Below are 13,813 nucleotides of genomic sequence, written 5' to 3'. Positions count from 1 at the left end.
GATTAGTGTGGTTTTCCCTCTATTTGTCTAGATTCATAGAACAATTCATTTGGCACATTTGTTCTTAAGCATTAATTTTTTGCACATCTTTTCCATAGCTCTGCTTTCATTTCATCTGGTAACTTCAAATGTGTAGGTGTTAATTTTTGGGGGATTATCCATTTAAGCTATTTATGTCTCTTTGTGTAGTTTACTGAGAACAGGTATTCTGCCCTGCAGGTTGCCCTATTAACCTCCCCTGCCCTAGTGTTGATTGGCACTTTGTCAAGAATTTGAAGTCTCTTTTGACATCCCTTTTGTGCTTCATATTAGTTCCCTGGATCTCTTTTTGAGGCTTTTAATGTTCTGGAAAAGAAGGAAGGAGCTCCAAGTTGCATTGATTGAATTGTAGAGTAACTCTTCATTCCCTAACATGACATCTTGGTCTTGTATTTTATGACTAGTGTTCATCCTTCACTTCTGGTTGCTCTTTTACATGGATTTTGTTACTCAGAGACAGCTAGTGAGTATATGAACTACGCATTAATTTTCCACTTATTTATTCACAATTCAGTTTCAAGACAGTAATTAATCAAGACAGTATGGGGAAGGACAAGAAGTTCTGTTTTCCTCTTCCTGATCAGGCAGCATTAGTTGGAAGAGCCTTAAATTGCCTTCTGTGATATGGGAAAGGTAGCCAAGGCACACTGGGATTAATGAATAGGATGGATGAGGGCAGGAAGGAGCAAGAACATTATTCTACTCCTCTTCCCACAAAGGGCATGTCGTAGCAGATTGTAGCACTCCTCATCCCTTCTGCATTAGGTTTCAGTCTGTCATCCTGCTATTCCTGCCAACGGTCCCAGCCTTCCCAAGAGACAACCACCCCCATGAGAAGGCTGTTGAAATAATGCAAAATTTAAAATGTTTTCTCTTCAGTGACCTACTTTGTTTTTGGGGTTGGTTGATTGCTTCCTCCCCTTCCAGGAAACCTTTAGTTGTTGTTGTCTCTCAGTAGATCTGTCAGCATGTGTCTTTTCAGGTCCTTAGGAGAATTAGTATTTGAGTAGTCTCTGTGAAATATTTTTTTAACCACCTAAAACTATTGTGGCAGAAATGTTTTAATTTGAAGATACAGATTTGCTTTACCTCCTCAGCAGAAGCTTGCGATAAATGTTCTATTTTGCTTAGGTGAGACATTCATGAGGGAAAGGAATAAAACTACACTAAACCACCTTCCTAGGAAAATGTAAGCATTCTCAGAACATAACCACATAAAATGTATAAGTCCAACTAAACATGGAGATGGATTTTTGCTTAGTGACTATCAACCTGATGAAAATATTACAGAAATACGCTAATTCCATGAAAAAAAAAAAAAGTAAAAGAAATCGTTCTAAATTGCATCATAAGTTTGTTACAGCACCACAAAAATTAATGCTCTGTGCATACTACTCACACAAGGACTCTGAGCCGTCAATCTCTGCACAGGCCATCTACACAAAACTGAGAAAGGCCCATTGCCACAACTGGTGGTTATCCCCTCAATATGAAGGAATGTCACATTTAGCACCTGACTACTCAATATGCTCCTAAATCTCCACTGGAGGATCTGAGTTTTGATCAGCTCAGCTCTAGTTTTCATTCTCATGCACTGGGACTAGCCTGATGGACCTGGCCCCTGTACTGACTGCTCCCCAGGGATCTGTCTGCCTCAGGGCACCACAGGGTTTCTTCTCAGGTGTGCATCTGCCTCTGGGCTCTACTTGCAACTGTGTGCTGAAGACCACAAATCGTGCATTTAAAGTTGTTTTCCTCCAGGTGGAAGCTGGAAATCAACCTGGATTCTGGCAGCTCCTACCCCAGGAACAGTGGGATCCATCTCTGACAAAGCTTTATAAACCTCATTAAGATCATATATGTACTTATTACTTACTGACACTCTAAACTATTACCTTTTCGTGCATTGATGTGTTTATGCAAAAAAACCTTCAATAGCCTTACTGGTTATCCCCAAACTCTTAGGGATGGAGAAGGGATAGTTCAGACCGAAAGTGGGAGACAGCAAAAAGTGTACATAAGACAAAGTTATAAAGTCCTTTACAAGGTAATGAACATTTTTCAGCTTTTTTTTTTCTCCCAATGTATAGTAATTAAATATTAAGCTTATTAGAATTATCTTGATAATTACCATATCCTTCTGCTGCTCTGTATAATACTGTCCTTTTACCTTCAGCATGTTGTGTGTGCATGCATACACAAAAACATGCATCTAGTATGAAATATTCTATTGAACACACACACACCCCTAGAAAAAGCATTAGAACTGCTCTGGTGTGGCTACAAGGTTCTTCAGCAGTTAGCAGTCTGTACAAACACAGTGAATGCCTCGGACTAGCAACTAATGGGAACTTCACTGCCTACAGAGGCATGGCCTTAGATTTCTGGATTGTAATGGATGGTGGAAAATCAAACCATCCTTTTAGTGACAGAGTCTCCATTTGCCTGACCTGTGATCTTATCATGACCTTAACAACAAAACCATCTTGTATTTTCCAAGGCTTAGGCAACTTGAATGTCATTAAAGGAAAATAAACTTCAGCCTTCTCATTTATAAACTTGGGTTTGACCATAGTTTTCGGTTTCACTGCCTGACTGCCAGATCACTAACTCAGTATTCAGAACTGTCTCACCATCATCTTTCATCTTCACTGCTCCCTCTAGGTTGATCTTAATCACAAAAAAAAAAAAAAATCACCCAAAAGAAAAAAAGAAAACCACACACAACAAAAAACAAGCCCAAGTAATTTAATGCTCAGAAGCACTACAGTGAGAATATTTTGTATGTCAAGAATCACTAGAAAAGGAGCACAGAGCAAACCATAAAAAGAGCCTCTAAAAATAATAATAACAATAAAGATGTAGTGCAACTGGAATAGAGAGTTCTGAGAAAAGTAATTAAAATAGAGAAGCTTATTTTAGACCTCAAATTAAGGATACTGAGACTCTTTCAGAGCAGACATACTACTGGACAACTGCATGAAGATGTTTATCTTCTTTATTTAACGTGAGGGCAGAGCCATCTCTTTCCTCTACAGCAATCAATTCTGTAGAACACAGCTGCCAACCATAACCACTTCGTAACACCAGTGGTAAATATTTTCCATCTCTAAAAGACTTCTAAACTGATCCCTGGTGCTGTCAACTGACAGTTAACTACAGGCATTTCCTGAGGATCAGTTTTGGTTTTGTATCAAGGTCAAATACCTCTAGTCCCAAAGTAAACTCACCAAAACTTAACCCTAAACAAACAATTGATCCACATAAGAGTTCATCTTTAAAGAGCACCTATTTGTTAATTTAACTACTTTTTTCAGGACTTCCAACTTACAAGCATCCTGCTCTGTGCAGGTATTCCTATAGTTCTGTCACAAACTACTTGGGGAGGAAAGAGAGAAACTTCCATAACAGAAAAAAAAACCAACAGTTGTCTATAGGAAGAACAAAGAACTTGGTTTCCATTTGAAGACCTTTCTCACATGTAAAGAACAGTATTATTCACATACAGAGTTCAGAGTCTTAAAATAATAAAATTAGTAGAGAAGTTATATATGAGATAGCGTTTGAAGAGGGGAAAAAGGCCTGTTTGCATTTGTCTAGTTAGTATGGCAGGCTTTTTTCCATACCATGCATCAAGTTTTCTAGGACGTAATGAACAAAGGGGTGGAAACCTCTTATGGTTATGAGCTTATAATGAAGAATGCTTTCTCTGTCCTAAAACCTGAAGAACAAAATAACATTGACTAACAGAGCAAACTAGAACCCTGACTGTTTTCAATCCTGAGTGGCAGCTACAGTATAAAGAAAGCGTGGTTAAAATATAGAAATGATTCAGGGAGGAGAGCGTGGCAGAGGAGGTAAACAGAGGGAGAAGGAGGAGGGAGGAAGGGAGGGAGAGAAACCACTTCCTGAGCAGGAATTGCTGCAGTCTGGGTGCAGTGACAGTCCCAGGCCCGAGGCTGTACCAACCAGATATCAGAGCTTGGAGGAAAAGCCCAAACCAATCCATACACCTGCCAGTACTCAGTTATGCCACAGAAATGTCAGGAGACTCAACAGAAAATGCAAAGAGAAAGACACACAAGGACTTAGCTGCAGCTTGCAGAAATCTGCTTTTCTGTTGATATTACACTTGAAGCATTCATTCTTACCTGCAAATGAAGGTTTCTGCTGCATTTCTCAGTTTTAGTGCAATTGGCTTTCAGACTTTCATTCAAATTTTCTGAATGTCAGAGCCTCTGAAATTGTGAGTAGAGACATATGACTTTTTCATGTTACCAATGTATAAGTTAATCCTGCACTGTGTATCTAAGAGAAATAAGCAACAATATCAATAACATTTTTTAACTTCATTTGATGCCTACGAAGGTCTATTTTCAAGATGAATATGAAAATTACTGATAAAATTCAAGAGGTTTCTAAACATTACACCAGATCTTCAAGATACTCCCAATTTATTGTATTTTGGTTTGCTCTGTATGGTTGCAGAATGTTAATAGAGGAACTAAAATCTGGAGTGAAGAGATTTAAGAGTAGTTTATGAAAATATTTATAAATGTTTAGCCTTTGTATACACTGTGCTGCTTAAATGTTAAATAAGTTTAACCCACATTTTCATGGAGAAATCATTGGTACAAAGCATTTAATTCCATTTACTTCTCTTGGCCTAGGCAAACACTCTAACTTGCCCACTTTTCTGGTAAATATGCTAGCTTAAAGCATCTTGCCTGAAACAAAATGATCATGAAAATACTGCTGGTGGCATAGAAAATAGAACACTAGTTATAAATTGCTATATAAGGAAACTGAGCTCTTTGTATGTGCTATCTCAAGGTGGAAGCTTGGCTAGAAAGGAAGAATATGTAGCACTTTACCATTACTGAATGTAACTAGTTTTGAGTGAAGATAATAGGAAAACATACTTTAGACTAGATTTCAATCTACTTATACTTCATTTGATAATACTTTTGTTTTCAAGGGATTTTTTTTCAAACATCATTGGGGAGCAAAAACCTCCTGTAATTTCTAAGGCCAGTGGAACAGAGATACTGTCTTCTCAGGTACTTCAGTGTGACATTGCTCCTGAAAAGAAACACTCCCTCCTAACAGCTTTTTGATTTTGAGAGCAAAAAGAAAACATGTGAGGCCTTTGTTTCGAAACAGGGATTTCAAACGGCCCAACCAGGCCTTTCTACAAATCAGTCCTTGGCTTCAGACCTAGACAATCTCCTCCCACCTACTAAGTATCCACTAACAGAAGGTTCTTCTGCTGAATATACTTACCTACAAGAATAATATACTCAATATACAAGAAACCGAAATTATTATAGAAAAAAGAAAAAAACAACACTTTTTCCCAAAACGTAGTTCTAGTCTCAAGTTTCAGCATGGCTACTACTAAAGTCCTGTGGTTAATATTGCTTCAAAGTCTATCTCTAAATGGTAGAAGATTAATCCCTAATGTGTTTTGGGTTTTTTTCTTTTTTTTTTTTTTTTTTTTCAATAAGACAGGGCTGATGGGGGGTGGGGATAAAAAAGTCCTTTGTATTTCAGGAGGAAAAAAAAAAAAACAAAACAAACCACAAAAAAAAAAAGTCTTGAAAATTGTGTAAGCAGCAAGTACTGTTTAAAGCCAGACCCGCGACCCGAAACCATCCTGTTTCCAAGCGGCACTTGAGTCGCCCCCCCCCCCCCCCCCCCCCCCGTTATATCTCTGCTTGAAAAATATTTGCGATTAACCATTGCCACAACGACTCACTCATCTGCCTCCTGAGGCAGGACACTGCTAAAAGCAGCAATTTTTCTCTCCTTAGTGCTCAAGGGGCTCTTTTAAAGAACAAAGGAAACATTCCCTACCCCCGGGCAGCTCCTTCGAAGGCTTCTGTAATTGTGTTCCTGCCTACCCTTCGGGCAGCTTTTTCTTCCTCATAAAACACTACTGAATAGGAAAAAGTAAACGCCTGTTTTATCTATATCTGCCTAACATATTCCTTTACAGTGAAAGCAAATGAGTAAACTGTGTAGAGGAAATAAAAGTGAGCTGAACCTTCTCTACATTCCAGCACAGCTGGATCCTCGATGCACCAATGGTCGAGAGACTCCTCCCTACAAATTCCGGCCTCTCCTGTTCCCAGCCATACCCGATGCTTTTGCCGTCGTCTTGGCTCCGGTTGCCGAGCCGGAGGTGGTGAGGAACGGCTCCAAACCCCAAAGCCCAAGCGCCACCGAGCCTGAATCCGGGGGTATGTTCACCGCCAAGGACAGCACAGGGCTCCTGTGCTCCAGTGGGCTAAAGGGGACTTCAAAAATCCCAAGCAGCCAGCAGCCACTACACTCAAGAGGCCCCAAAAGATAAGGCTATCTAGCTCACAAAGGCGGCACTAATGAAAGCAGCACCCAGGAGGGTGCGCAGTAAGAGAAAACCTTTGTAGAAAAGCCCAACAGCACCTTTAAATGCCACCCATGATGTCAGAATAAAAAATGATTGAAGCCTCAGTTGAAGTGTAGACTAGTACATGCCTACCCCTGCTGCAATTACACATGACTTTCCATACTGCTTCAATAGGCACTCACATGCTACAGAAAAGTATACTTGACCCTCTTTTGGTTTAACTTGCCATCCTGCATTACAATTTCCCTTGCCACCCCAATCATTCATAATAGTTGATGCTGTGCTTTGAAAACCACCCCGGCTTGGTTACAGGCCGGCATCTCAGAGAAACACAGTTCTGCCACTATTGCGTGAAAGCCACAAAACGCAAGTAAGAAAAGAACCTCAATAGGTAGACAAAGTAGCCGCTACACAATAAAGCAGTCAGGATACTTTTCACCTCTACGGCACCAGCAGGAGCTGCGCGTGGAAGACAGCGCGCTCCAACCCTACCCGGGTTTGAAAACCGCGCGGATTAGCTGGAGGCAGCTCCGCGCCTCACCGTGGCCGAGTACAGCCATCCCTCCACCCCAAAACAACAGCCTATCTCTGCCCGGAGAGGGGTGCTGCTGCCCACCACCGCTGAGACAGGGGTGGCGAGTCCACCCTTGACCTGTTCTGATCGTCCCTCCTAAACCATGCGGAGGTGACAGGTTTCATGACTTGTGACTGCCACCTTTTATTGGCTTTTCAAAAGAGTAAAACTAGGAAAAGTTTACATAAAAACATGACTTTTAGAAAGAAACAAACAAACAAAAAAAAAGCAGGTAAACATCCACAAACTAGAAAAATAAAACTGAAGACACCTCGGGTGTTCCGGCTCATTCTAAGAAAATGGGAGTGGCTCTGAAAAGAGCCTTTGGGTTGTTTGTCAAAAAATTCTACTTGGCTTTAGCTTTATGGCTGTCGGTCTTCTTGGGCAGCAGCACAGCCTGGATGTTGGGCAGCACACCACCCTGCGCGATTGTCACCTTGCCCAGCAGCTTGTTGAGCTCCTCGTCGTTGCGGATGGCGAGCTGCAGGTGCCGCGGGATGATGCGAGTCTTCTTGTTGTCGCGGGCCGCGTTGCCTGCCAGCTCTAGGATCTCGGCCGTCAGGTACTCCAGCACGGCTGCCAAGTACACCGGGGCGCCGGCGCCCACCCGTTCCGCGTAGTTGCCCTTTCGCAGCAGGCGGTGGACGCGGCCCACGGGGAACTGCAGTCCGGCCCGTGACGACCGCGACTTGGCCTTAGCACGCGCCTTCCCACCCTGTTTGCCACGCCCAGACATACCTCAGATAAAGGCTAGCAAATAAAGTAAAACCACACAGAAAAAAAAGAAACAATACCGCCACAAAAAAAAAACAAAACAGGAAAAAAACAGCGGTAGGTGCCACCCAGCCTTTTTATCCCTTCCTTCTGAGAGGAGACTTTTGATTGGCGGAGACTGAGATTGTAATGTTAACCAATGGGTAGAGAGATGAAAGAGCTACCAATCAAAGATGCCATGTAGTTTGACATCACAGACGCTGACTGTCCAATGGAAAAGAACAGCATTGAGGAAACCCTAATTTGCATACGGTCCCTATAAAGGACGGGCGCTCATGCTTGTGTTGTGTGTTCGTTTCTGCAGTGGAGAGCTGGGTAGAGACTTGGGGAAAATGCCGGAACCAGCAAAATCCGCTCCTGCTCCGAAGAAGGGCTCTAAGAAAGCTGTCACCAAGACACAGAAGAAGGGTGACAAGAAACGTAGAAAGACCAGGAAGGAAAGCTATTCTATCTATGTGTACAAGGTGCTGAAGCAGGTGCACCCCGACACGGGCATCTCTTCTAAGGCTATGGGCATCATGAACTCCTTCGTCAACGATATTTTCGAGCGCATTGCTGGTGAGGCCTCACGCTTGGCGCACTACAACAAGCGCTCCACCATCACCTCTCGGGAGATCCAGACAGCCGTGCGCCTCTTGCTGCCGGGTGAGCTGGCTAAGCATGCAGTCTCTGAGGGTACTAAGGCCGTTACCAAGTACACCAGTTCTAAGTAGAGCGTTCCAGTCCGCTTATTTTAACCCAAAGGCTCTTTTAAGAGCCACCTACGTTCTCAGTAAAGGAGCTGACTGATTTTGTGCTAGCCCAGGTTGCTTTGCTGATAAGAGCTTAGTAATGGTGTGAAGACAACGTGGCTGTAGGGGACTGGGGTGTACTTAGTTCGCGGAGTGGTCTATGTCTCGGTGGAAGACAGAACTTGTAGCTCTCTAAAGACGTACCCTGGAGCTCTCTTCACTTCTGCATATAACTTGGGGGTTGCAGGTTAAGGGGAGAATATTGTAATATTTTCTAAAAGCCCGAAATAAAGGTGTTCTTTTGCTCTTTCCCCGTGAGACATTGTATTGGGAAGCTTGTGAGCCGGGGGCTTCCAAAGCACAAACTTCTCAGGGTGAACGTGTAATTTTCTTAGCATAAAGCTTTTCTGTTTGGGCTTTTCTCTTGACAAAGCAGGCCAAGGTGTTTTCACGTGCGTTCTCCAATTTAGAGTCCCGCCTGCGATCCCGAGCACGGTTTCCCTGCTTCCCCCTGCGCTCTGCCCAAGGCTCCGGTCGACCTCTTCCTCCACTGCCCCGTACTCCCCCCCCCCGTATATCCTGCCACCGAGCAGACCGAGGGAGTCGGGAGCTGGCGGCGGTACCCAGAGCTGCACAGCTACCGGGCTTGTTCCGACCTGAGTGAGAACTACACGGATCTCCCCAGCAGGCGCTCGCGGCCTGGCCCTGAGCACCTGCAGGAGGACGTGGATTGGTCGCGATAGCGCTCGCTTTTCGGCGCCCGTGTTCGCTCCTCCGACCAGAGCCGCGATTTACAACGGGTCCTTGGCATAGCCGGGTCGTTCGCCGTGAGCGCGTAATAAGGGAGCGTTACTATTACTTCTGTTACCGAGAAGGAAGAAACAGAGAACTGACGCGAAGAAGAAAGACGCTGTCGTGTGAAAGAGCCTCTGTCAGCAGTCCCCGTGCCGGAAAGCGGGGAGGACAGGGACGGTGGGGGGAATGGGATTTGGAAGAAGCCGAGTCCAAGGCCTGGGCGGCAGGACCCTCATATATCGGTCGCTTACAAAAGCGCCTGCTGCGGAGCCGGGACAAACACCGCGGTTTCACTGGCAGGTTCCACTGTGGCGAGAGCGCGCCGCCGCTAAAGCGCTCTTTCGGAGGGCCGGAAAAGAGGAGCGCCGAGGGGTTGAGTGAGGGGGACTCCGCCTTCTGGGGCGAGGGCTGCGGAGACAAACGGCCGTTGCAATCCAGGCTGCAAGCACCAGGAGGCGGGCATTTCAAATCCTTCAAGCTATCCAATGGAACTCGTGCTTTCCGGCAAGCCAATCACAGGGCCGTGATGGCTATAAATAGGGGGGCCCTGAGGCTGGCTTTGCGACAGATTCTCATCGCTCAGTTTTGCGGAGCGTCTTCCGTGTAGAGCGATGGCACGTACGAAGCAGACTGCGCGTAAGTCGACTGGCGGCAAAGCGCCCCGCAAGCAACTGGCTACTAAGGCGGCCCGTAAGAGTGCGCCAGCCACGGGCGGCGTGAAGAAGCCGCACCGGTACCGTCCCGGCACGGTGGCGCTGCGCGAGATCCGGCGCTACCAGAAGTCGACGGAGCTGCTGATCCGCAAGCTGCCCTTCCAGCGCCTGGTGCGCGAGATCGCGCAGGACTTCAAGACCGACCTGCGCTTCCAGAGCTCGGCCGTGATGGCGCTGCAGGAGGCGAGCGAGGCTTACCTGGTGGGGCTCTTCGAGGACACCAACCTGTGTGCCATCCACGCCAAGCGCGTCACCATCATGCCCAAGGACATCCAGCTGGCGCGGCGCATCCGTGGCGAGCGCGCTTAAGGTTCTAACAGATTCATCTGCCTGACTTACAAAAACCCAAAGGCTCTTTTAAGAGCCACCACATGGCCACTAAAGAGAGCTGTAACTTCTTAATTCTGTGTAGGAAGTGATGCTTTTCCCTGTAGCTTTATAGTGATCAAGAGCCTGCAACCTGTCAAGTAAGTACCAAACAAAGTGTGAGAGTCGCAATTTAAATGGTTTTTAAAGGGTTCTGACGGTGTCCAAACAAGTTTGCTGTAGTTAATTAATTCTGAGGTGATCTTGCTAAGACACACCAGTTTAGGGTGAAAATCTGTTTAGGTGCTACAAAATCAGCTATTATCTTGGGCTTTCTTTTTCTGAATGAACAGATTCTTAGCTCTAAACGAATTGTATTTATCTGCCGCTGTGTGCTAAAGTCATTTATACGAAATTTGAATTCATAAAGATGGCTCTTAATAGAGTCAGTCTCCTGCATTTCGATTAGAAAAATTTATTCAGAGTATGTCTATTGTCAATGCCTTCTTGATGTTCTTATGGTAGCAATATTACGGTTCGTTGTCCTGACAGAAGCACAGTTTTCTTTAACAAATCTTTCTTTTTCTTTGGGTTTTGGTTTGTGTTTTTTTTTTTTTTGGTTTTGTTGTTTTTTTTTTTGGTGGGTAGTGGTGGAGGAGGGAAGGCTTGTGGTAGAAGCAGCCTTTTCCCGCCTTTCCAGGAAAGGCACTGCCTTGGCCGGTAGTTTTCTCATTGCTTTACCCACTCGTGGTCTGATATTTCCTGATGAAAGCCTCCCCCCCGCCACGGGCATCTTCATTCCTTTCCAAGCACTTCTATTTTATTCCTGTGATAACCCTTGTATTTCTAGAGAGAGCTAGGGGCAGGGTTGGTGGCGAGTATAACTTCTGACGGCACCGTTTTCAAAAGCAGGGTGCTTTTATGCTGGTGTCTTCTCCAGAACACACTAGTGGTGTCCCTGATGTTTCTTGGTGTCCTATGTGAATTGTTAGGGATGCCTGTTTATATAAGTTGTCTCCCATCTGTGTTTAGGGGCCTGAAAATATTTGCTGAACTGAGCAAAAAGGAAGTGCTTTCCAAGGAGTATTGGTGACTAAAAACTTGTCATCGAGTCTAGAATTATTCTTAGAGACTCTGTCCTATGTCATATTTATAATTTTTTTATTGAACCTACCTGGAAAATATATGTTTTCCCTGATTGTAAGCTCAGCTGCAAAATCTCTGTTCTCCTCCTTGGTAGCTCTGTAGTTAGTGCCTGAAAAATATAGAGTTCCAAAACAATCATTGACTTTCTGTCGCATTTTCTCACTTATTCATCTCATTCTGCTAGTCCTTTATGTGTAATCTGGGAAAGTCTAACTGTTCCACTGAAGTGTCAAAAATAAAGTCTTTAGGTTTTCACTGCGACAAAAGAGTAGCTGTGCCTTTAAGAAGCGGTTGGGTTGAGTAGAGCACAGCCTTCACTCTAACTCAGCAACGAAGACCTACAGAGAATTGCTTAGAGGAAATATTTCCCTTGGAAAACCTCACTCTGCAGAAACCTTGGTTTTCTGTTAACTGCTGATACACCCCAGTTTAGGAAATCTTTCTTTCTCCGAGTGAAGTACTTGGACTCTGCAGCAAAATCTGACCAATGAAGTGCCTTCGCGCACCATTTCCTTTCCCTTGTTTTTGTCACTTTCAGCCATTTTCTGCTACTTCTCCTCTGAAGAGTAAAAGGGGCGAATGTATTGGGAATAAATACTCTGAAAATTAAGATAGTCTCTGCAATTCGTTCCCCATGCCACTAATTTGTTCAGTGATACAGGATTTGTGTTTTTCAAGAACAGCTTTTTGGGTTGGTTTGGTTTTTTTTTTTGTTTGTTTGTTTTCTTGTTTGGGTGTTTGCTTTTTTTTTTTGTAAGTATTTTCCAAAATGACTGCAGAAATGAGTCTTAGTGAAAGTAAACTCGTTTCCTGTTGCTTTCTGTGGAATCTATTTATTTATATCAACCTTCTTTTATCATGCATCTTTTATAAAATTGTTAATAATTTAAGTAAAATATTTATTTTAATATTTTATAAGATTGATATTAGTTACGTGCCAACAGTCGGGATACTTAAATTTCAACAGCAGTTTAGGAAAAATGATGCTCTTGTTTTTCTCAGGTTCAAGAAATAAATGTTTTTTGAGGGGTGAGATAAGGAAACAGGCTTTATTTTCCTTAATTTCCATCAGTTTTTCTCTAGTTTCTTGAAGATGTTGGGCTGTTTTAATAAATATAGTATTATTTGGGCTCATTTGGAGAGTTGCATGCTTGAATTGAAAAAAAAAAAAAAAAGTGGGGTGGGGGGTGGAGCTAACACACCAGCAGCTGAGAAAGAAACAGATGTGTAAGGTTTTTGCACAAAGGGTGAGCTTGTATGAGCCTTAAATCACAATGCCCGAGTCTGAAGTGGTTTTGGGGTGTAATACATTATGAGAAAACACTAATAGTCTGTCATAGTTTGTACTACTGGACCAGGCTAATATTTAAAATGTTAAAGCTGTATTTTGAACTCTATAACAGCTGCAGATAGCTGTACTATTGATATGGGGAACTAGCTTATGCAGTGGGCCTGACTCTTCCCTCCTTACAGAAGTGATAAATCCTATCTGGAATCATACCACTTTGCATATGATATTGAATCTCTTAACTAAAAAGGAACAGCATCAAAAATCTTGACAGCAATTATTAGCTACTGTTAATCAGGAATTCTTTATTTCAGTGCTGGGACTGCACTGGGGATTCTCCTCCATAAGGGCTTCCAACGACTGGTTGCGCTTACATTGCTTACGTTTACAAGGTTAATGCGTATGTATTACAATTTTTGGAAGTCATTAACATAAGCGCGCTTAGTCATAGACTGTTATTTCACTATCTTTGCTGCCCTCTATTGTCCATTTTCAAGCTTTACAGCCGCTCTGGTGTTCTTTGGTGGTCGTTTTACTTTTTCCAATAGTCTTTATCACTTGTCTGCTTCTTGAATTCTTGTTCCAGCAGTCTTTGAAGCATGCGCAGTAGATAAATGTTTACGCCAGTTTTTAGGATTTGGCAACACTGCTGATATAGGCAAATGATTCCTTCCCATTCTTTTACTTATCAGTCAGCTTAGCTAAAGCTCATCCTGAGCATCTGTTAGTTTCAGGTACTTTCAACCTAAACATCCTGCTCTGCTTACAACTGGCACTGTACAAAGGTCACAGTGATTTATCTTATACAAGGTTCCTTATATTCTTTGGTCAAGGTTCACAAGATTCAGCAGCATTTGGGATATAGTGTTTAAATTCTTTGTCTCAATGAAAACTGTAAGCTCAGTTTGATACTTGGCTTTGAGAGACAAACTCTTCTAGTTAGAAAATTGTGCTGTTATAGTGTTTCTGTATTGTAAAAGATGCATTGCCTTATTTCTAAAATTGGGTCCACATTGCATTTTCACACCTTTTTAAAAGTCAGGAAAATAGCATACT

The 13,813-nt window shown here is 43.3% G+C and overlaps 3 protein-coding genes across 3 annotated transcripts in view; 1 reads left to right on the top strand and 2 right to left on the bottom strand.

Moving 5' to 3' along the window:
- LOC134161319 (histone H2A.J) overlaps nucleotides 1-13,813 on the bottom strand; it is a 49,948-nt gene that overhangs the window by 23,267 nt on the left and 12,868 nt on the right. The gene's annotated exons all lie outside the window — the stretch shown is intronic.
- On the bottom strand, nucleotides 7,310-7,781 carry LOC134161318 (histone H2A-IV). The gene has a single exon (XM_062614009.1). The coding sequence runs from the start codon at nucleotides 7,738-7,740 to the stop codon at nucleotides 7,351-7,353; it is 390 nt and encodes a 129-aa protein (XP_062469993.1). The 5' UTR covers nucleotides 7,741-7,781; the 3' UTR covers nucleotides 7,310-7,350.
- On the top strand, nucleotides 8,098-8,569 carry LOC134161323 (histone H2B 8). The gene has a single exon (XM_062614014.1). It carries the CDS (start codon nucleotides 8,111-8,113, stop codon nucleotides 8,489-8,491), a length of 381 nt encoding a protein of 126 aa, XP_062469998.1. The 5' UTR covers nucleotides 8,098-8,110; the 3' UTR covers nucleotides 8,492-8,569.

The sequence above is a fragment of the Pezoporus occidentalis genome, unplaced genomic scaffold (genome assembly GCF_034315485.1).
Source record: "Pezoporus occidentalis ecotype Australia unplaced genomic scaffold, CSIRO_AGI_Poc_V1 ctg172, whole genome shotgun sequence".
NCBI classification, from domain to species: domain Eukaryota; kingdom Metazoa; phylum Chordata; class Aves; order Psittaciformes; family Psittacidae; genus Pezoporus; species Pezoporus occidentalis.
Note: the sequence above shows the minus strand (reverse complement) of the source record. Positions and strands in the feature narration are given on the sequence as shown.

Coding starts and splice junctions, on each gene's coding strand:
- LOC134161318 (XM_062614009.1), bottom strand. CDS start 7,740: ATGTCTGGGCGTGGCAAACAGGGTGGGAAGGCGCGTGCTAAGGCCAAG.
- LOC134161323 (XM_062614014.1), top strand. CDS start 8,111: ATGCCGGAACCAGCAAAATCCGCTCCTGCTCCGAAGAAGGGCTCTAAG.